Raw genomic sequence first — 23,222 nt, forward strand, 5'->3', positions numbered from 1 at the left:
TTGGTTGACTAGAGGCGCAGTTAATGAGAATATGGAATAAAGGAGATAAGCAGTTCGGGGAAGAAAGAACACTTTCAATTTAATGGATGCGTTGGAACATCCTTGACAGAGGATAACCAAAAAAAAAAAGAAAAGAAGAAAACCAAACCCGTTGCCATTGAGTTGATTCTGACTCATAGCAACCTTATTGGACAGAGTAGAACTGTCCCATTGGGTTTCCAAGTTTCCAAGGAGCAGCTGGTGGATTCAAATTGCCAGCCTTTTGGTTAGCAGCCATAGCTCTTGACCACTGTGTCTCTAAACCCCATGAAGACGGATAGTGATTTGAAACTGAAAAGTAACCTGTTGTTTACCACAGATAAGACTTAGCTAGTTTCAGGGTAGAAGCCAGGAGTTAATCATCAAGAGGAATATGTAATGTAAGCAAAGTAGAGAGCCTGAGGATGGAACCCTAAGGAAAACAGTATTTACAAAATGATTAGAGAAGGTGCCAGTGGGGAGACTTACAGCAGAGAAAAGGAAGAGAATCAAGAATTAGGAATGGTCCCATAGGAAAAACCAAGAAAGGAAAGATACCAAGAAGGAGACGTAACATGGTTAGCAAGGTCAGGGGGAGCAGGCAGTTGAAGGACTGGAAAATGCATTTATCAACTGAAACTTGGTAGGAACAGTTTGAAAGGTAAGTAAAGAAGCCAGAATTAAGGAGCATAGTGGTGACAGGAAGAGTGTTAGTTTCTATTGCTGCCAGAACAAATTACCACAAATTTAGCAGCTTAAAGCAGTACAAATTTATCATCTCACAGTTCTGTGGGTCAGAAATCTGACAGAGGTCTAGCCAAGCTAAAATCAAGATGTTGTCAACAGGGCTACATTCCTTACTAGAGACGCCAGGGGAGACTCCGCGTCTGTGCTCACTCAGGTTATTGGCAGAATTCAAGTTTCTTGCAGTCATAGGACTAAGGTCCTTGTTTCCTTGCTGGCTATATACTCAGCTTCTAGAGGCCACCCACATTCCTTGGCTTATGTCCGTGTTTATCCACCTTCAGGGCCCTCAATAGTGGGTGGAGTCCTCACTCTTCAAATGTCTCCTGCCACTTCTAACAGCACATCTGACTGACCCTCCTGCTTTCCTCTTCTACTTTTAAGGGCCCATGTGATTTCATTGGGCCCTCGTGGATAATCCAGGACATGCTCCCTATTTTAAGGTCTGCTGATTAGCAACCTTGATTCCACCTGCAAAGCCCCCTTTGCCGTGTGAGGGATCCAGGGATTAGAGTGTGAACATCTTTGAGATGCCATTTTTCAACCTGCCAAAGAAAGTTAAAAGTATTAACAGTTAATGAAGGCAGTCTTTGTAGACACCTTGTAGTTAAGGAAAAACAAAGGAAAGAAGATACCTAGAAACATTCATATTATCTAGCATATGATAGGAATCCCTGAATGTCGCAAATGTTTAAGTGCTCAGCTACTAACTGAAAGATTGGAGGTTTGAATCCACCCAGAGGTGCCTTGGAAGAAAGGGCTGGTGATCTACTTCTGAAGGTCACAGCCATTGAATACTCTATGAAGTGCAGTTCTACTCTGAAACACATGGGGTTGCCGTATGTCAGAAACACCGTAGCAGCTGGTTTGGTTTTTTTGGTTTTAGAATGTGATAATTATAATTCTGATAATAAGCCTTCCTATCGATACTTGGGAGCCCTGGTGGCACAGTGGTTAAGAATTCGGCTGCAACCAAAAGGTCAGCAGTTGAAATACACCAGCTGCTCCTTAGAAACCCTGTGGGGTAGCTCTGTACTATAGGGTTGCTATGAGTCAGAATCGACTCAATGGCAACGTGTTGGCTTTGGTTTGGTTTGGTTATTAACCCTTGAGCTTTTTAAGAAATACCAAGTGTCCTATGAAATAGTCCTGAAATGTGTAAGAGCACTTTGTAAAATTTAATGTGCCATGTAAATATAACGTAATACCATGAAGTTGTTGATTTTTATTTTTTTATTCATCCTCTAAACTGTTTTTAAATCTTTGCAGGATGACGGTCATTTAACTAAATGACTAGTCAAAGATGACTTGATGACAGATGGTTTTTGGTTTTAACCAAATAACTAAATATATATGTATAAGATACAATTTAGATGTACATGAAAATATGGCTTTTAAAAAATAAAACCTACATAAATTGCAATGTATACGTAAAGATGGAACATAAGAAAATATTTAACCTTGTACTATATTTTAGAGGCTTAGAATTTGAATGCCGTTTAACAAAAAAAACCAAACCCATTGCCATCGAGTTGATTGTGGTTCATAGCGACCCTATAGGACAGAGTAGAACTGCCCCATAGAGTTTCCGAGGAGTGGCTGGTAAATTCAAACTGTTGACCTTTTTGTTAGCAGCCAGAGCTCTTAACCACAGTGCCACCGGGGCTCCTTAATGCCATTTAATGAGGATTAAATGATTAAACCTAATCATAGAGGCGTATTAAAAAGAATTAAGAGTTTGAAGCTGTACCTAACGTTGAGTCTTGCCTTTTCTACTTAGTAGCCATGTAAGCCTTGGCCAAGTTACTTACCTCCATGAGCTTAACTTTCCCTATCAATAAAATGGGAAAAGTCATAGGTCATGTGGTCATAGGGTGCCCTATCTAAAACCAAACTGGACACATAGCACCCCTATAGGACAGAATAGACCTGCCCCGTAGGATTTCCAAGCCTGTAAATCTTTCCGGAAGCAGACTGCCACATCTTTTTCCAAGGGAGAGACTCGTAGGTTCAAATTGCTGACCTTTTGATTAGCAGCCAGGCACTTAACCCCCGTGCCACCAGGGCTTCTTACGGTCCTGTAAAGGTTGGAATTGTAGCCTCAAAAACAGCAGGTACTCACAATCAGCCCTTATTTTTCTTGCTCTGTTCTCCCCCTTAGAGTTCCTTCATCATTTGCTGCTGCTTTTGTCTGTAACTTTGGCCTAGAGAAATTGATCCTGTCTCTTCTTCGCATCTCACTTTAAATGTTACTTTCTCAAAGAGGCTTTCCCCAGTTCCTCCCTCACTACGTAAATTCAACTTCCCAATTACTATATGTCCAACTTTCTTGGCTTTTCGGTCACCTGTAATAGTTTATATATTATACCTGGGTTATTTGTTTCATGTCTGACTTCTGCCCTATACTCTAAACTCTTTGAGATTGGGGGATGTGTCTGTTTTGCTAATTACCGCAAACACAGTGTCTAACATAATAATGCCTGGCACATAATTAACAATTTTAAATATTTGTTGAATGAATTAGTGAATGATGAATTTTATTATCTACTGTCTCACCTCCCCTGAATTTCTTGGGAAAAACATTGGCCATCAAGAAATTAATAAGCTCTTGATAAGAAATTTTTTTAAAAAGTAAGGAATTAATAAATCCCTGATACTACTTATTCTGAAGCAGCTTTTGTAGTATCAGATACAGTTGTTTCTGTGAGAAGGCTGCTTTGGAAGAAGGCTGCCTCACTGATATGTCCCCAATACTGTGCTCCCACCTCATTTGTGATCCTCCAAAGTAAATTTTGTATTGCCGCATAGCCAGATAATACCAAGAATACCCTTCAGTTTTGGTAAAAATATGTTCAGGTGTTTTTTTTTCAAGACGTGGTTACACAAAAACTTTTTAATCTAATTTTTGTCTTTCCTGTTAAAGTTAATTGTGATTAGAGTTGTGAAAATGCAATACGTCTATAGCAAAATGCTGGAAAAAACTCACAAGAGGTTATTTCTTCATAGACATAAAAGAGAATTTCAAAACATGATTAACTCTGTCATATTAAATTAGATCAGAAAACTGCAAACTTTTGGACCATTATCTTCTTTCCCTACAGAAATGGTGTTTATTCTGTTAAGTTTTAATAATATATCTTAGCCTAAACTTTAGAAGGCCAATGTTAGAAGTATTGATGTAATAACTATTTCTCTGAGTCTTATAAAACCATAGTTAAAGATATTATGTAAGGGTTTATTAAGGAGTTGAAATCTACAAAAGGACCTCCTCCCCCAAGGATCTTGTAGATTTTTACTAGACAGTGAAAACTCATTTATTTCTGCTTTTCCTTTAATTGCCTAGAAACCCCTTCTGGTAAATATACTATTGTAATGCTTCTGGGAAAAGACTCACTGGTTGCATGGTAACATCTGTTTCTCTGTTCTTAACTTTTTTTTTTCTGTTAGTTTTTTATAAACATGTAACTGTTTCTCTTTATTATGTATTAGCTCTCTTTTCGACACTGAAAACAGAAATGAGAGAGTTCAAGCCCTCAGTGAACTTATGTTTTTGTCTGCTTTGTGTTTTTGCAAATTGCCTAGAACTATTTTTTTGAAACTAGGTAGATGTAGTGTTTTGTTACCTATAGCTACCGTAACTAAATAACAGAAAGGAGATGCTTTTAAAGAACAGAACAGTATTGTCTTGTAGTTCTGGAAGCCAGAAGTTCAAATCAGGGTATCAGCTTTCTTGATTCCTTCTGAGGGCTCTGAATGAAGAACTGCTCCATGCCTCTCTCCCAGCTTCTGGTGGCTCCCAGCAACCCTTGGCGTTCCTTTGCTGCACACATGTATCTGTCTTCACATGGTGCATTACCCCCACGTGTGTGTTTCAATGTCTGTCTTTCTCTTTTAGAAGGGGAGACTCTGGTATGACTTCATTAATTTAGCTGATAACATCTGCAAAGAAAAATCCTATTTCCTCAGACAAGGTCACATTCCCTGGTGCAGACATGAGTACCTCAACACAGGGCTTCGAACTGGTTCTAACCATTTCAGTCATGGCCGATGAAGCAAAACCAGAACAGACCTGACTTTTAAAAATTTGGGTGAATTGGAATGATAGCTGGAATGGGAAAAATTATGGATACAAGCCCGGCTAGAAACTTGATCACCTTCTTAGAAAATAAGGGCAGCATATGTGTTCCATAGCAACTCTATCTCTTGTCTGTTGGTTTTTGAGCAGAGTAGGAAACAGCAGTGTCACACTCAAACATGGCAGCTTCTTTGCATGTGTGTTGCTCTCCAAAGTCCTGCTAATAATTTAATCTACCTCATCAGGCTCCTGAAAGGGCTTACAACACCGCTTCACACTCTCCCACTCCAGGGCTATGACCAGTAATTTTTCCTGTTTCAGTTATCATTCTGGTTCACCCAAATTTTCTCTTCCAATTTTGCTTCATTGGCTGTGACTGAGCTAGTTCAAAACCCTCTTTCAACATATTTTTTTGGGGGACTCAGTTCAATCTATAACAGGTAGCATAAATCTTAAATATATAAACAAACCAAAAAAAAAAACATTTGCTGTCGAGTCTATTCTGACTCATAGCAACCCTATAGCACAGAGTAGAGCTGCCCCATAGGGTTTCCAAGGAGTGGCTGATGGACTTAAACTGGTTAGAAGCCAAATGTTTAACCACTGCACCACCAGGGCCCCAAAATAAATAAACGAATGTATAATTATCATGTTTACATAAACATATTTTGAAAATGGTGCTACTTAGTCAATTTTAATTTCAATGTGTAGCTATGGTTTTAAAATCAAGTGCAGAGGCAGTTCATTCTTTCTGTAATTAGTACAGCCAGTGAACATCTGCATATCCAGGCTTGCGACTGGTAGTTTCACTGATCTCAGGCCTTCAGTGGTTTCTCACTTTTATAGTACCAGATCCAGACTCCTTGGAATGCTTTGTAGAACTTTGTTACCTAAACCTTCAGAGCCTTTGCCACCTCTCCTCCACCCCCATAAAAGACCACTGCTTTCATTTAAAAAAAAAAAAAATTTTTTTTTTTTCATTTAGATTTTCAACTACTCTGTTTTTGTGGTTCTTTTCCCACTTTCTACTCTGCTTCTTGAGGCATTTTCATTTTTTATAGCTGATCAAATAGTCTCAAGGCTTAACACAATAGAATTTCTAGTGTCCCTGATGAGCAAATGACTCTCCCCCAAGTGATGATTCAGGGACACAGGCTCTTCCTCATTTGTAACTCTAGTATCTTCCACCTTGACTCTCAAAGTAGCCTGCATCAAACCGGAAAAGGAAGGAATGATCATGGAGAATTGCTCATGGGAAGTTTTTATGGACAAGGGCTGGCAATGACATACAGCCCTTCTGTTTACATGCCATTGGCTGTAACTCAGTCATGTAGTCATTCCTAATGCCAAGGGAAATAGAGCCTAGCTGTGTCCCCTTGAAAAAGAAAAAATGGTGATCAGCTAGCAACCTCTGTCACGCTTTACAGCAGATAGTGGGTATCCTGTAGTTGCTTTTTCTTTGAGTGCTCTTCCTACCTTTCATGTGAGATTGTGCTTTACTTTAATACTAGTGAATTGGCTGTATTTTATAATTGGTGATTTTGGGTTGAAAGCGTGGGTTCAGTTGGGCTTTTAGGTGGTATTAGTCAAGGAGAGACGTCATCCAGGTTTTAAAGATTGGGGAGAATGGTATCCCGTAATTGGCTAAAGGCACTTCAGTTTGTTGTTGAACCATATAGGAAGCAATGCACATAATACAGACAAGATCAGAGATACGGGACGGTGCATGTGGACGCACTCCTTCAGTGCCTCTCCTCTTCCTCATGAAAGCACAACTGGGGTTTAGTGGTCTTGGCAACCTTTGTGGAGCGAGGACTCCACAAGAGTGGGGATGCTTAGAACTTAGGGCTTGCTATCTTTTATACATTTATTTGTGAGGGGAGAAGGGAATGGCATCAGCATTAAGCATTATACTGTATAAAGAAATTCTTGCTGCGCTAAAATTGCATAATTTAGTTTTTTTTTAATGTTACCGTGTCATCACACCTTTCAAGGCTTCAGTGCAGGCCTGGCAATATCTAACCCTTCTCATTAAAAAAAGAGATACAGCAAACCTCAAAATTTTGGTTGGAACTTGATGATACGTTGGTACCATAGTGTGATACACTTCCAAGGAATACTGTGAACGTCCATGATCTGATTCTCAAGTTGTCAGCTGGTGCATCATTGTGTAGTGATAAAATAGCACAGAATTAAGCAGAAAATATTAGCTCTGTATTCGTGATTAAACAAACAAACGACAATAGCAGCTACACTGTCAGACTATGTAGTTTTCTTAATGGAGACTTATCCCAGCAAAACTGCCTTGCCTGCAGAATGGTTTGTGACCAATTATAGTTCATTTTTAAGTATTTCACTTCTGTGGTAAGGTAAGTATGGCCATTATTGGGTAAATACCTTTATAACTTAGTACTAATAATAGTCTAAATTTTTAAGATTTTTAAGAGAGTTGAAAATACCTTCTGTTACCAATTTTATGGTTTCTTTCCATTGTTTTATAATAAACATATAAAGCAGTAGAGAAAGATTGAAGAGGTAGCATAGTATGCAGAAGAAAACCTCTGGATTCTAATCTTGTTTTTTGCATTTGCAATCATGTGCCTTTGAGCCAGTTTTTAAAAAATCTTCCACATTTCCGTTTGTAGACTGGGAATAATTACCTATTTTGTTCACGTCCTGGGCTGTAAGGATTAAATTAGTTAGTTCCTTTATACAAATGTAAGCTTATAGTAATAGGACTTAAAGGAAGAACAAACTTTAAAAAATTTTTTTTATTGTGATTTAAGTGTAAGTTTTCAAATCAGGTCTGTCTGTCATACTCCTAGTTGCTCTCCCCCTAACGAGACAGCACACTCCTTCTGTCTATGCTGTATTTCTGTGTCCATTCAGTCAGCTTCTATCCCCATCTGCCTTCTCATCTCCTCTCCAGACAGAAGCTGCCCACGTAGTCTCATGTTTTTACTTGAGCCAAGAAGCTCACTCCTCATCATTTTGATTTTCTGTCTTAAAGTCCAGTCCAATCCCTGTCTGAAGAGTTGGCTTTGGGAATGGTTCCTATCTTGGGCTAGCAGACGGTCTGGGGACCATGACCTCTCGGGTCCTTCTAGTCTCAGTCAGACCTTTAAGTCTGGTCTTTTATGAGAATTTGAGGTCTGCATCCCACTGCTCTCCTGCTCCTTCAGGGATTCTCAGTTGTGGCCGGACGCCATCTAGTTCTTGTGGTCTCAGGCTGTTGTAGTCTTTGGTTTATGTGGCTCTTTCTGTCTTGGGCTCATAATTACCTTGTGTCTTTGGTGTTCGTCATTCTCCTTTGTTCCAGGTGGGTTGAGACCAATTGATGCATCTTAGATGGCTGCTTGCTAGTGTTTAAGACCCCAGACACCACTCTCCAAAGTGGGATACAGAATGTTTTCTTAGTAGATTTTATTATGCCAGTTTACCTAGATGTCCCCTGAAACCATGGTCCCCAAACTCCCACCCCTGCTACTCTGGGCTTTGAAGTGTTTGGTTTGTTCAGGAAACTTCTTTGCTTTTGGTGTAGTCCAGCTGTGCTGACCTCTCCTGTATTGCGTGTTGTCTTCCCCTTCACCTAAATTAGTTCTTGTCTACTTTGAGTTAGTGAATACCCCCCCCCATTCTTGTAACCATCAGAGAATATTTTTTTCTCTGTTTAAACTATTTCTTAAGTTCTTAAAATGGTGGTCTCATACAGTATTTGTCCTCTTGCAACTGACTAATTTCACTCAGCATAGTGCCTTCCACATTCCTCCATGTTGTGAAATGTTTCATGGACTCATCATTGTTCTTTATTGATGAGTAGTATTCCATTGTGTGAATATGCCATAATTTATTTATCCATTCATCCGTTGATGGGTACCTTAGTTGCTTCCATCTTTCTGCTATTATAAACAGTGCTGCAGTGAACATGGGTGTGCATGTATCTGTTTGTGTGAAGGTTCTTATTTTTCTAGGATATATTCCAAGGAGTGGGATTGCTGGATCGTATGGTAGTTCTATTTCTAGCTTTTTAAGGAAGCGCCAAATCTATTTCCAAAGTGGTTGTACCATTTTACATTGCCATCAGCAGTGTATAAGTGTTCCAGTCTCTCCACAACCTCTCCAACATTTATTATTTTGGTGTTTTTTTTTTTTTTTTTTTTTTATTAATGCCAGCCTTGTTGGAGTGAGATGGAATCTCATTTTAGTTTTGATTTGCATTTCTCTAATGGCTAATGATCATGAGCATTTCCTCATGCATCTGTTAGCTACCTGAATGTCTTCTTTAGTGAAGTGTCTATTCATATCTTTTGCCCATTTTTTAATTGGGTTATTTGTCTTTTTGCAGTTGAGTTTTTGCAGCATCATGTAGATTTTAGAGATCAGATGCTGACAGGAAATGCCATAGCTAAAAACTTTTTCCCAGTCTGTAGGTAATCTTTTTGCTCTTTTGGTGAAGGCTTTGAATGAGCATAGGTGTTTGACTTTTGGGAGCTCCCAGTTATCTAGTTTCTCTTCTGGTGTTTGTGTATTGTTAGCAATGTTTCATATACTGTTTATGCCATGTATTAGGACTCCTAGCATTGTCCCTGTTTTTCTTCCATGATCTTTATCGTTTTAGATTTTATATTTAGGTCTTTTATTCATTTGGAGTTAGTTTTTGTGCATGGTCTGAGGTACGGGTCTTGTTTCATTTTTTTGCAGGTGGATATCCAGCTATGCCAGCACCATTTGTTAAAGAGGCTGTCCTTTCCCCATTTAACTGACTTTGGGCCTTTGTCAAACATAAGCTGCTCATATGTGGACAGATTTATGTTTGGATTCTCAGTTCTGTTCCATTGGTGTATGTATCTGTTGTTGTACCAGCCTTAGGCTCTTTTGACTACTGTAACAGTATAATAGGTTCTAAAATCAGGTAGAGTAAGGCCTCCCACTTTATCCTTCTTTTTCAGTAATGCTTTACTTATCTGGGGCCTCTTTCCCTTCCATGTGAAGTTGGTCATTTGTTTCTCCATCTCATTAAAGAATGTCGTTGAAATTTGGATCGGAATTGCATTAAATGTATAGATCGCTATTGGTAGAATAGACATTTTTATAATGTTAAGTCTTCCTATCCATGAGCAAGGTAAGTTTTTCCACTTACGTAGGTCTCTTTTGGTTTCTTGCAGAAGTGTACTGTAGTTTTCTTTGTATAAGTCTTTTACATCTCTGGTAAGATTTATTCCTAAGTATTTTATCTTCTTGGGGGCTACTGCAAATGGTATTGATTTGGTGATTTCCTCTTCGATGGAAGAACAAACTTTTAAGATAGAGCTTTCTAAACTTTTTTCCTGAAGCATCGGGACCTGTTTCTGAAGGAAAATTAGGAAGAACTCTAATTTACAAAAGAAATAAAATTAGAGTTTGAGTTGGTTGAGTATGAGTAGGGTTCCAGAGAAAGCACTACCTGCTTGGCTTCCTTATAACTCTTCCCTGGCAGCCCAGTGGGGCCCTGGTGGTGCAGTTGTTAAGCACTCGGCTCTTAACCGAAAGATGGCAGTTGGAACCCCCCAGCTGCTCCGCAGGAGAAAGATGTGACGGTCTGCGTCCGTGAAGGTCACGGCCTTGGAAACCTTACGGATCACTTCTGCTCTGTCCCAAAGGGTTGCTGGGAGTCAGAGTCTACTTAACAGCACACAACAACAATACAACAGGATAACACTATTGTAACATTTAGAAGAACTGACACCTGTTTTCCATATTGGCTGCACCATTTTACGTTCTCATTTTACATATTTGGGTTCTAATTTCTTTGCATCCTCCCAACGCTTATTGTTGTCTCTTTTTGTTCATAGCTGTTCTGGTAGATGTAAAGTGCTATCTCAATGTGAATCCAGACCCATATGGGCCTGCAGATTGTTCTTGAGGGTCTAAGAAGTCTCTCAGAAATTTTTTTTTCTTAATTTTCATGTTGATGGTGATTTTGAAAAAAAGTAATACAACTGTGTTCTGGATCATCTGGATGACCAACCACCTCATAACCAAGGATTGCTGTGCTGTTTCAGTACCGACATTTACTTTGTGTTTGGAAGTACGTTGGCACCGAGAAATAAAACTTGCATTTTTAATGTGCTAATGGAAATCATTGATGTTAGCTGCCCTTGAGGATGTAATTATATAAATCATGTATTTCTGCCAAGAGACAGCCACATTGTATTATGGTATGCTATAAGGAACAGAAGTTTTGAAGTATTTGAGTAGAGAGAAACAGATAATTGAGTAATCACAGTATTACAGAAATGATAAATGCTGAAGAACTTTCTCCAGAGCAGTCAACATGATCAAAATAAGCCACAGTTTTGTATGTTTAACAGTGATTTGATTTCAGGAAAACACTATCACATTAAATGTGAGGGTTTTCTCCTTTAGTTTCCTTTATTTTGTTGGTTGTATTAGTCTCTAGGGCTGTTGTAACAAAATACCACAAACTGAGTGGCTTATATGAACAGAAATTTAATCGTGTAACAGTTCTGGAGGCTGCACGTCTGAATTCAGTATTGTTGGCAGGCCCATGCCCTCTCTGAAGTTTCTAGAAGAAGATCCTTTCTTATCTTTCCCAGCTTCTGGTAGCCCCAGCGTTCCTTGGCTTGCACCTACAGCGTAGGTCTGTGATCACATAGCTTTTCTCTCTGTATGTATGTCTTGTGTCTCTTGTCTTCTTATTGGATTAGGACCCACCCTTCTCTGCTATGACCTCATGTTGATAACATCTTCAAAAATCTGATTTCTAAACAAGGTCACATTCATAGGTACCAGGGGTTGGCATTTAAACCCATCTTTTTGGGATACACAATTCAATCCATAACATTGGTGTTTATATATAACCATATTTTGATTTTGTAATTATAAAATTATAATTATGAAACTTCCAGTTGTATGTTTATATACACTTAAGCAACATAGGAATCATGAGATTTTTTTTTTTTTCCTTTCTTATAAAAGATGTCTATGTTTTATTTGAGGTCAGCAGCTGTAGAATCTGTTTCCTTTGAGATTTGAAGTTTGTGTTTTTACTTCTTCAAAGCATAAGTTAATTTTATTAATTATGTGCTTTATAGACCATCCTAGGATAAAGGAGGTACTAAGGATAAATTATTTCATGTATTTATGAGAACTTAGTTTTTTTTTCTCTCTTAATTTCACAGATAATCAATATGCATTTCCAAGGCTTTAGGCTATGTTTGGGTCTTCTGTTCATCTCAGTTAATGCAGAATTTATGGACGATGGTGTTGAGATGGAAGACTTTGATGAAAATTCGGAAGAGATCGATGTTGATGAAGATGAACTTTCCTCAGCGGTAAGGTTATTGAAAAACAAGTTATAAATTACTCCTTTACGTGATACCTAGGTGTGACTGGCCTCTTAAGATTCATTTCGGTTCTAACATTTTTCATATTCTACCCACCTAAACCCACTGCCGTCGAGTTGATTCCGACTCTTAGCGACCCTATAGGACAGAGTAGAACTGCCCTGTAGAGTTTCCAAGGAGCACCTGGTGGATTCGAACTGCTGACCTCTTGGTTAGCATCTGTAGCACTTAACCACTATGCCACCAGGGTTGCCTTCATTTTCTAAGGAGATAGGAAGACATTGCTTTTCCCCAAATATCTCGTTGCTGTATTTTTAAGAGTGTCCACATACTACGGAAATTCTTACTTTTGTGCATGGTACCTAGCACGGTTTTATTACCAAATAAATATTGGAAGTTTTGTACTGTCAGAATAGGAGTTCTTCACTGATTAAAACCAGTTACCATCAAGTCGACTTTGACTCATGGCGACCTCATGTGTGTCAAATGACAGCAGTGCATCATAAGGTTTTCAGTAGCTGATTTTTTGGCAGCAGATTGCCTGGACTTTCTTCCAAGGCACCTGTAGGTGGACTTCCAGCCTTTCAGTTAGGCAAGAGTGTAAAGTATTTGCACCAACCAGGTACTTCCTCACCACTGGTTAAAGAAGAAGCACTTTAGGGAAGAGAAAGGTTTCCAGTTTTACTTCTGACGCTGCCAGCTGTTTTCAGATAAAAGGAAAGGTAATATAATTTGCAGTTCTCCTAGGAGGAAAATAGTGTCTTTATTTCTCTGAGAAAAAAAAAAAAATGCTACCAAGGAGGATGAATTAGAAAGAGAAGTGATGAGTATGACTGACCCAAGTTTCTATCTCAGCATTGATAAGATGTATGTTTTGAGGTGGTGACTAATAGAAGCCTGGGAAATTTCACAGAAAATTTTTGTACACCATGAGACACCATAAGAACTTTCACATTGAGGAATATTCATATCTAATACTGTGATAATCAGAAGTGTTTTTGATGGCGAGAAAGCATTAAATGTAATTGTGCTAGCTACTGGTTAAGGTCCCTAACCCAAAACCAAACCCATGGCCATTGAGTCAATTCCAACTCACAGCAACCCTGTAAGGCAGAGTAGACTGCCTCATAGGGTTTCCAAGGAGTGGCTGGTGGATTTGAACTGCCAGCCTTTTGGTTAGCAGCCAGACATTTAACAACTGTGCCACTAGTACCGCTTTAAGGTCCCTAGGTGATGCAGATGCTTTGCAATTGACTACTAATTGAAAAATTGGCAATTCAAATCCAGCCAGTGGTGCTTCAGAAGAAAGGCCTGGCAATTCTATTCTGTGAAGATTACAGCCAAGAAAACCCTACGGAACAGTTCTACTCTGTAAAACACGGGGTTGCCGTGAGTTGGAATCAACTCAGTGGAAACAGGCGTGGTTTTGGGTTTTGGTTTGTCTGCTATTTAAAGGGACAAGGGGAATAATATATAGTTGTTACAGACTTTTGCTTCACTTCTTTTTGGAGCTTTATATTTGCAAATGTGAGTGTTGTTCAGTTGTTTCAGGTGAATATTCTGTTTCTCCTGTTAAATTTTCATTTAAAACCTAATTCTATGATCTATAGAAGTAGGTACTCAATTGTTTAATGACTGACCTGGATACATCTACTATAAGAGTCTTGGAGGTCAAGCTACAGTGAAGGCATTGGCAAAAAACAAAGCTTCAGGAATTGATGGAATGCGAATTAATACGAAAAATAAATGAATGCTGGAAGCACTCACTCGTCTCTGTCAAGAAATTTGGAAGACAGCTACGTGGATAACCAACTGTGAGAGATCTGTGTTTGTGCCCATTCCAAAGAAAAGTGATCCAACAAAATGTGGAAGTTATAAAGCAATATCATTAATACCACACACAAGTAAAAAATTTGCTGAAGATAATTCAGAAGCGATTGCAGGAGTACATTGACAGGGAACTGCCAGAAATTCAAGCTGGATTCAGAAGAGGTGCTGATGTCAGGTGAATCTTGGCTGAAAGCAGAACATACCAGAAAGACGTTACCTGTGTTTTATTGACTACGCAAAGGCATTTGACTGTGCGGATCATAACAAATTATGAATAACATTGTGAAGAATGGGAATTTCCGAACATTTACTAGTGCTCATGTGGCAGCTGTACATAGATCACGAGGCAGTTGTTTGAATAGGACAGGGGGATACTGCATGGTTTAAAATCAGGAAAGATGTGCGCCAGGGCTGTATCTTTTCACTATGCGTGTTCAGTCTGTATGCTGAGCAAATAATTTGAGAAGCTGGATTATTGAAGAAGAATGTGGTCAGGATTGGAGGAAGACTAAAAACCTACCATACGCAGATGACATAACCTTCCTTGCTGAGAAGTGAAGAGGACATGAAGTGCTTACTGATGAAGATCAAAGACTACAGCCTTCAATATGGATTATAACTCAACATAAAGAAAATAAAAATCCTGACAACTGGACCAATAAGCAACGTCATGATAAATGGAGAAAGTATTGAAGTTGTCAAGAATTTTATTTTACTTGGATTCATAATCAGTGCCCTTGGAAGCAGTAGTCAAGAAATCAAGGGATGTATTGCATTGGGCAAATCTGCTGCAAAAGACTCTTTAAAGTGTTAAAAATCAAAGACGTAGGTGCACCTGACCCAAGCCATGGTATTTTCAATAGCCTTATATGCATGTGAAAGCTGGACAGTGAATTAGGAAGACCGAAGAAGAATTGATGCCTTTGAGTATGGTGTTGGTGAAGAATATTGACTATAACGTGGACTTCCAGAAGAACAAGCAAATATGTCTTGGAAGAAGAACAGCCAGAATGCTCATTAGAAGGATGGATGGTGAGACTTTTTGTCTCACGTACTTTGGACGTGTTATCAGGAGGGATCAGTCCCTGGATAAGGACATCATGCTCAGTAAATTAAAGGGTGAGCAAAAAAAAAAAAAAAAAGAATGAGGTGAATTGACACAGTGGCCATAACTACAGACTCAAATATAGCAACAATTGTGAGGATGGCATGGTATTTTATTCTGTTATACACAGGGTTGCTGTGAGTCAGAACTGACTTGATGGCACCTAACAACAACAACAATTTTTAGAGCACAAATAATCTAGATGTGATAAAATATGAATAAAGGGCAGAATACAATTGCTGGTGACTTTAAGGGTGGTGTAGCAGAAGGAAGCCTCATACATGACACCATTGTCCGTTTTACCATAAAAATATATAGAGCAATAAAGTTGTAATTCATTAAACTTCATAGAAAATCGGCAGTTTTGTTAGCTCCATTTTGACCCTAGTAGTAATTACGTGAAATTTTATTTACTGATTTCCCCCCTTAGAGAAACAGGAAATGTTGTGTTATCAGGGCAGGGTAGGGAAAGTGAGAATGGAAAAAGTGCTTCTGCATCCTTTTCCTGAAGAGGTAAGTGGAGAAATCTTATAATTAACCATACAAATAAAACCACAAAAGGTGATTCAGGAAGGATTCAAATTGATCTGTTACTTTAGGAAAATTCTTATTCATTTATCAGTATTTCAGATTGTCTCTTAAGTTATCTTGTTGTTCAGTACTGTGTAGTACATATTATTATGTAGTGGTTATGTGTATAAACTGTGGAGCTAGACAGTCTGGGTTCATATGTAAGCCCCACAATTACCTAACTGTGTGACAGTAGGCAAGTTACTTTGCCTTGCTGCCATAGTTGCATCGTGTGGAAAATGATAGGATAATAGTACTTATAGTATTTTGTGAGGATTAATGGAACCTCAACCACCGCTACCACTACCATCATAGCAGCCAACATTTACATGATGCTTTTTTTTACAGCAGTACTTTTTGCACATTAAAAATACCCAGTGAGTAGTATTTGCTGCTGCTTCCAAATGCCCGAGTTTTCTTTGTGGTCCAAAATACTCATCATCTTTCTCCTTTCCCCATCTCCATGTTCCTAATTCCTTAATTGTCCTTTAGTCACTTAAGAGTGAAATTTAAGAGTTAGTTTTAAACTGTCCTACCTACTATCTAAGCTTTTTATCTTACATATGTTGATCACGCTATTTCTTTTGTTTCTAATGATTTTTATCCCCAAATAATGTCACTTGTCATCCTTCTCAAGGCCAGATGTCTTAGTTATCTAATGCTGTTATAACAGAAATATAATGCTGTTATAACACAAATGTGTGGCTTTAACAAACAAATTTATTTTCTTCCTGTTTAGGAGGCTAGAAGTCTGAATTCAGGGTGCCAGCTCTAGTGGAAGACTTTCACTCTCTGTCAGCTCTGGCAGAAGGTCCTTGTCTCTTCAGCTTCTACTCCTAGTCAGTCTTCATATGGGTTGACATCTCTCTTCCCCTGTCTCTGCTTCTTTCTCTTGCTTGTTTAATCTCTTTTATATCTCAAAAGAGATTGATTTAAGACACACCCTACACTAATCCTGTCTCATTAACGTAACAGTCACAACCTATGCCCAAATGAGATTATAATCACGGGCATTAGAGATTAGGATTTACAGCACATATTTTTGGGGACCCACTTCAGCCCATGACATTCTACTTTTTGGCCCCCCAAATTCATGTCCTTGCCACGTGCAAAACACATTCACCCATCGCATCATCCCAAAAGTCTTACATCAACCCCAAGTTCAGATTCTCATCTTCTGAATCATCTAAACTAAATATGGGTGAGACTTTAGTCATATTCCATCCTAGGTCAAAATTCTGCTTCATATGAGAACTTATGAATCTAGAGTACAGGTTATCTGCTTCTAAAATGCAGTGGTGGAACAGACATGAGGTATATGTTTCCATTACAGTTGGGAGAAATTGGAGGGAAAGAAGGGGTAACAGCCACCAAGCAAGTCCACAACCCAGCAGAACAATTTACATTAGTTCTCAAGGCTTTAAAATCTTCCCTTCTCTAAGATCATCTAGGCATTGGCCCCACCCTCCAAGACTCAGGGTCTTGGCCACGTCCTCTGGATTCTGGGTGGAGGCCCCCAGGTCCTAGGTTTCACCTCTGCCTTCCAGGCCATCTGGGATGGCAATCCCTCAGCTTTAGGTGGTCCCATTCTCTTAGACCATCTGAGTGGTGACCTCATCCCTGGCAGGCCTCGTTTTTCTGTCCCTTGGCCAGCCCCACCCCTTCAGCTCTGGGTGGCAGCCCCACAATCCAGAACTGAGTTGGCGAAGATCCAGCTCTTTGAAACCTAGGAGGCTGTGGCTCCACCCTTTGCGATCCAGGAGAACACGCCCCCACCTTTTGAAGGGTGAGAAGGCCCTGCTTTCCACGCTCCTTCCAACAATTCTGCTTATCTCCGAGTTGCTCCAGGGAGAGTTCTTTTCTTTTCTTGGAGTACAACAGATGTAGCTTCTTTGGAGAACTTCGAGAGGCAGACAGTGTTTTCTCCTTTTGTTCCTTCTCTGTCGCTTCAGTCAAAGCTGATGGGTTTTCTGTTGTGGTAGTTAGTTAGATCCGTAAGTCACAGGCTTAGTCTCCTTAACAAAAGTTTGAGTAGACACGTCCTTGGTTCTAGGACATGTGTCCTTACTTCGTACAACAGAATTTTCCAAATCTTTATAAATTCTTTTTTCACTTTGCACAGTTCATTTTTAAGTTCATCTCTTTCCTCTCACATTTTATGATAAGCAGCAAGGAGAAACCACACAGCTCCTTTAAGATCTTGCTTAGAGATCTCATCAGCCAGATATTTGGGTTCATCACTTAAAAGTCTACCTTCCGTCAAATGTTGGAGCATAATTCATACAAGTTCTTTGCCACTGCATAAAAAGCATCACCCTTCCTCCATTGTCCAATCACATATTCTTCATTTTCCTTTATAGCCTCACCAGAAGCACGATTAACATCCACATTTCTAGCAACATTCTGTTACTGGCACTGTATATATTCTCTAAGATGATAGAGACTTTATAGCTCTCATCAATTCCTTCTGAGCTAGAATTGCCTTTGACATCTGTAATTCTACCAACAGTCTCTTCAAGGCAATCTCGGCTTTTGCTCTTAGGCATCTTAAAACTCTTCCATCCTCTACCCATTACCCAATTCCAAAACCACTTCCACATTTTAGGTATCTGTTAGAGCAGCACCCTACTCCCAGTACCAAATTCTGTCTTAGTTATCTAGTGCTGCTGTAACAGAATACCACAAATGGTGGCTTTAACAAGCAGAAATTTGTTTTCTCACAGTTTTTAGGAGGCTAGAAGTCCGAATTCAGGGTCCTGGCTGTAGTGGAAGGCTTTCTCTTTGTCAGCCCTGAATGAAGGTCCTTTTTTCCTCTGAGCTTCTGCTCGTGGGCATTCTTCGTGTGGCTTGGCATCTTTCTTCCCCCATCTCTATTTCTTTCTTAAGGCATACCTGCACTAATCCTGTCTCATTAACATAACAAAGACAACTCATTCCCAAATTGGATTGCAATCACAGTCATAGATACTAAGATTCACAGCACATATTTTTTGGAGACACAACTCAGTCCATAACACCAGGTTAAATGTGTCAGGAGACCTTCTCTAATTACTTCTTCCCATTCCTCCTGTGTTCGACTGAGTCAGTGTATCCTATGTTTGCACATGTGTTATCTTTACCTTCATTGTATTTATTATATTTTCTTGTATTTTATCACCAGTAGTATGAAAAGTTTAGAGATCAGAGACCATGACACCCGACATCTATATTACCTATATGTGCATTGCATACTAGGTTCTTAATCAGTGAGATTATTTAATTAAAATATTTATAAAGATAAATAACTTTAGTTTTTTTTTTTAATCTATTTCTAGATTAAATATAAGACACCTCAACCTATAGGAGAAGTGTATTTTACAGAAACCTTTGATACTGGAAGGTTGGTTGGGTGAGTATTCATTCAAAACAATGTTTTCCTTCATTTGATTAGCTTTTTGAAGTCACTGGTTATTGGCCTATGAAAATTGCCTCTACTACAGAATGGTAAATATTTTAAAAAATATTTTTTCCTGTTCACAGTGTAAACTAGTATCTTCACACATTTTTGTTATTGGTAGAAATGTTTAATTCAAATAGTTATTTGTACAAAGATAATATGCAAATGAATTCTGAATATAAAGAATTTCTTCATTCTCTAGGACAGATATTACCAGTCTAATTGCACACGGCAAATTTGAGTTACTTACTATGCCATCCTAAATAGTAGTAAAAATAATAAAAGTTAATATTTACTGATTGTTAGGCCAGGTACCATCCTAAGTAGATAGGTAAGTATTAGCTTTATTCCTATTTTGTAGGTGAGGAAACAAAGGCTTAGTGTGCCTTGCCTGTGACCATACAGCTAGTAAACTGAAGACTCCAAATTTGGCTTAAGTCTAGCCTTGCAGGATATGCATAGATATCCTTATTTAGCCTCTAAGTAATAATTTATTTTTGAAAGAAAAACGTGCTGGATAATCTTTTATGTGCTTGTAATATGAATTGTACCTATAAATTACTAGCTTTATTTTTAATGGCATGCGTTTGATTTCAACTTTATTTACAGGTGGGTCTTATCAAAGGCAAAGAAAGATGATACAGATGCGGAGATTTCTATATATGATGGTAAAAACATTTATTTAAATATTAGATATAACCAGTATGACCCAGAATTCAGCAGCCTTTGAGATTATATATATCCATTAAAGTGTGTTTGGCCTGATGCTGCATCCTGCTTCTCAGTAGACTGTTCGGTCTTTTATCTTGTCTCCTCTCTAATCTTTCTGGAAATCCCCAGGTATTCCACACTTTGCCACCATCCGGTTTTCTGACTCTGCACAGCTGAATTTTTATTCCAGTGCAGTTAGTCTCCTGTATTTCCTAAGTCAGTACTTCCCAGGCTACTGCCGTTTTCTACTTTACTGTCTCATCTCTAGGATTAGTATCACTAGACCAAGTTATAACTTAGGCAAGATTTTCCTAGTGGTTTGGAAACTATCAAAGATAAGTGCAAGAGGGAGAAAAATGTATGAGAGCTACAAGATACGTGGCTCCTCTTGCAGCCTGTCTCCAGGCCTCTGTCCGTTATCATAGGATCTCTAACAATACTGTTAAACTTGGTTACAGAAAGAAATATCTTATGTACAAGGGTCATTTTTTTCCTCCCTGGAGTATGACAGAAGAATTTAATGCTCCCTCTAGTCTAAAGCTAGCCTCTTCAATTACTACATCCTGAAACAAGAACAGCTTCTTCTCAGGATGACTGGTAATGAGAATTTCCTCTCAGAGGGCTACATACCCAAAAGAATGTGATCTCACCCTCAGATCCCTCAGGCAGTTACATCAGAACAACAACAAGAACAAACAGATCAGCTGTCTAGTTCCTTTTCATAGTTTCTGTTTTGGTCTGAGATAAAGATAGGCCTGCATGTGTTTATTTGAGTGTTCTTCATCCTAGGAAATCCCCATGCTTATATACGTCAAAAAAGAACATTACCACGTACACAGAACAAGCAACTCTCTATTCCATCTAAGTCCCTTTAGAGAAAAGAAACATCAAGACTTCAGGGATATAACCCGTTCCCATAGAGTCAACGCTGACTCATATAGACACGATAGGACAGAGTAGAAGTGCCCCAAAGAGTTTCTAAAGAGCAGCTGGTGGATTCAAACTGCCGACCTTTTGGTTAGCAAGCGAGCTCTTAACCACTACACCATCAGGGCTCCTCAGGGCTGCCTAAATTATACCCAGAGAAATATGCATTATCAAATAGAATGCTTAACTTTAAAATATGTTTAGGTCACTCTCTAGTTTTTTTCTGAGAACACTGGGTAGATATTTGCTTTACATTTGTGTTTTAGAAGAATTCATCAATGGAGTATCCCTAAAATTAAGATATGGTCTGTCTCACAGGTGAATTAAAGTCTCTATTTCTTGCTAGACAAAAGTGGTTTTTAGAATTTAAATGATTCCCTCCCCGCCCCAGCTTAAGTTAAAAATCAAAACAGGCAAGCAAAAAACAAACATCTCAGCATCCAGGTTTGGTCTGTCATTTTAAATATCTAAGTAAATAATTTCCTAGCATACTAGAATAGATGGAAACCCTGGTGGCATAGTGGTTAAGTGCTATGGCTGCTAACCAAAGGGTCAGCAGTTTGAATCCGCCAGGCGCTCCTTGGAACCTCTAATGGGCAGTTCTCCTCCGTCCTATGGGGTTGCTATGAGTTGGAATCTACTCGACGGCACTGAGTTTGGTTTGTCTTTTTTTAGCATACTAGATTATCTGTGATTTCTGATGTTGTTCATTTCTTGAAAGCAACTTTGAAAGATATGGGCTGTATTTAGCTTCCACTGTCTCAAAATAGTGTTTTGGGTTTTGATATTAGCAGTGTTGTATAAGTAGTGGTCAGTTGAGAGAAATATCAGATTTCCTTGAAAAAATATTTTGGTTTCACAGTAATTAATCATTGCTTCTCTGAGTAAAACTGTCATTACTAGTTTTTTAGCAATAACCAAATCTGAGAGGAAACAACCTGTACTTTGGCGCACAGGTGGTGCATTTAGGGGTTAATTATTTGTTTTCAGATTGTTATTAATAAACATTTAGACATTACATTATAAATATCAGTCCTTTAAGTTACTGACTTTCAGGATATCTTGTGAAATTGTGCAGGTGTTATTTGGAAATTGACAGATTCTTTTTAAATATATACTTACAGCAGAATTTATATTACCTGGTCATTTTCTAGAATATGGGTGTAATAGGTAAATGATCTGGTTTTATCAAGGGAAACCTTGTCAATGAGGGATAATTATTTTGTCAGATGTTTTCTAAAGTTGAAGTGCTAGATGGTACCTTTTTCACAGCCGATATATTTATGTACGTAATTCCCAAAAAAGGCATCATAGTTTTTTTAAATCCTTTACTATTAATATCCCGAAAGTCCACAAGATAAAGTTACTTCTTAAAAGAATTTTTTTTTTCAAACCACAGGTTAGTTGTGATAAAACAATTCAGTGTTGATGTGAGAGAAGGTAAATCAAATGCATCATTTGAGAAAAGGATGTTGTTGTTGTTGGGTGCCGTCGAGTTGGTTCCGACTCATAGCGACCCTATGCACAACAGAATGAAACACTGCCCGGTCCTGCGCCATCCTTACAATCGTTGTTATGCTTGAGCTCATTGTTGCAGCCACTGTGTCAGTCTACCTCGTTGTGGGTCTTCCTCTTTTCCGCTGACCCTGTACTCTGCCAAGCATGATGTCCTTCTCCAGAGACTGATCCCTCCTGACAACATGCCCAAAGTTTGTAAGACGCAGTCTCGCCATCCTTGCCTCTAAGGAGCGTTCTGGCCGCACTTCTTCCAAGACAGATTTGTTCGTTCTTTTGGCAGTCCATGGTATATTCAATATTCTTCGCCAACACCACAATTCAAAGGCATCAACTATTCTTCAGGCTTCCTTATTCATTGTCCAGCTTTCACATGCATATGATGTGATTGAAAACACCATGGCCTGGGTCAGGCGCACCTTAGTCTTCAAGGTGGCATCTTTGCTCTTCAAAACTTTGAAGAGGTCCCTTGCAGCAGATTTTCCCAGTGCAATGCGTCTTTTGATTTCTCGACTGCTGCTTCCATGGCTGTTGATTGTGGATCCAAGTAAAATGAAATCCTGGACAACTTCAATCTTTTCTGTGTTTATCATGATGTTGCTCGTTGGTCCAGTTGTGAGGATTTTTGTTTTCTTTATGTTGAGGTGTAATCCATACTGAAGGCTGTGGTCTTTGATCTTCAATAGTAAGTGCTTCAAGTCCTCTTCACTTTCAGCAAGCAAGGTTGTGTCATCTGCACAACGCAGGTTGTTAATGAGTCTTCCTCCAATCCTGATGCCCCGTTTTTCTTCATATAATCCAGCTTCTCGTATTATCTGTTCGGCATACAGATTGTATAGGCATGGTGAAAGAATACAACACTGACACACGCCTTTCCTGACTTTAAACCAATCAGTATCCCCTTGTTCTGTCCAAACAACTGCCTCTTGATCTACGTAAAGGTTC

General features: G+C 38.9%; 1 protein-coding gene across 3 annotated transcripts in view; it reads left to right on the forward strand.

The window, feature by feature from the left end:
• Positions 1–23,222, forward strand: part of CLGN (calmegin) — a 100,742-nt gene that overhangs the window by 24,643 nt on the left and 52,877 nt on the right. For all 3 annotated transcript variants that reach the window (XM_064285294.1, XM_023548702.2, XM_064285295.1), the window contains 3 exons: positions 12,019–12,171; positions 19,003–19,076; positions 19,734–19,792. In XM_064285294.1, the coding sequence (XP_064141364.1) occupies positions 12,028–12,171; positions 19,003–19,076; positions 19,734–19,792 (277 nt within the window). In that variant the 5' untranslated portion in view covers positions 12,019–12,027. The remainder of the gene's footprint in view (positions 1–12,018; positions 12,172–19,002; positions 19,077–19,733; positions 19,793–23,222) is intronic.

This window comes from Loxodonta africana, chromosome 5, assembly GCF_030014295.1.
Source record: "Loxodonta africana isolate mLoxAfr1 chromosome 5, mLoxAfr1.hap2, whole genome shotgun sequence".
In the NCBI taxonomy this organism is placed as follows: domain Eukaryota; kingdom Metazoa; phylum Chordata; class Mammalia; order Proboscidea; family Elephantidae; genus Loxodonta; species Loxodonta africana.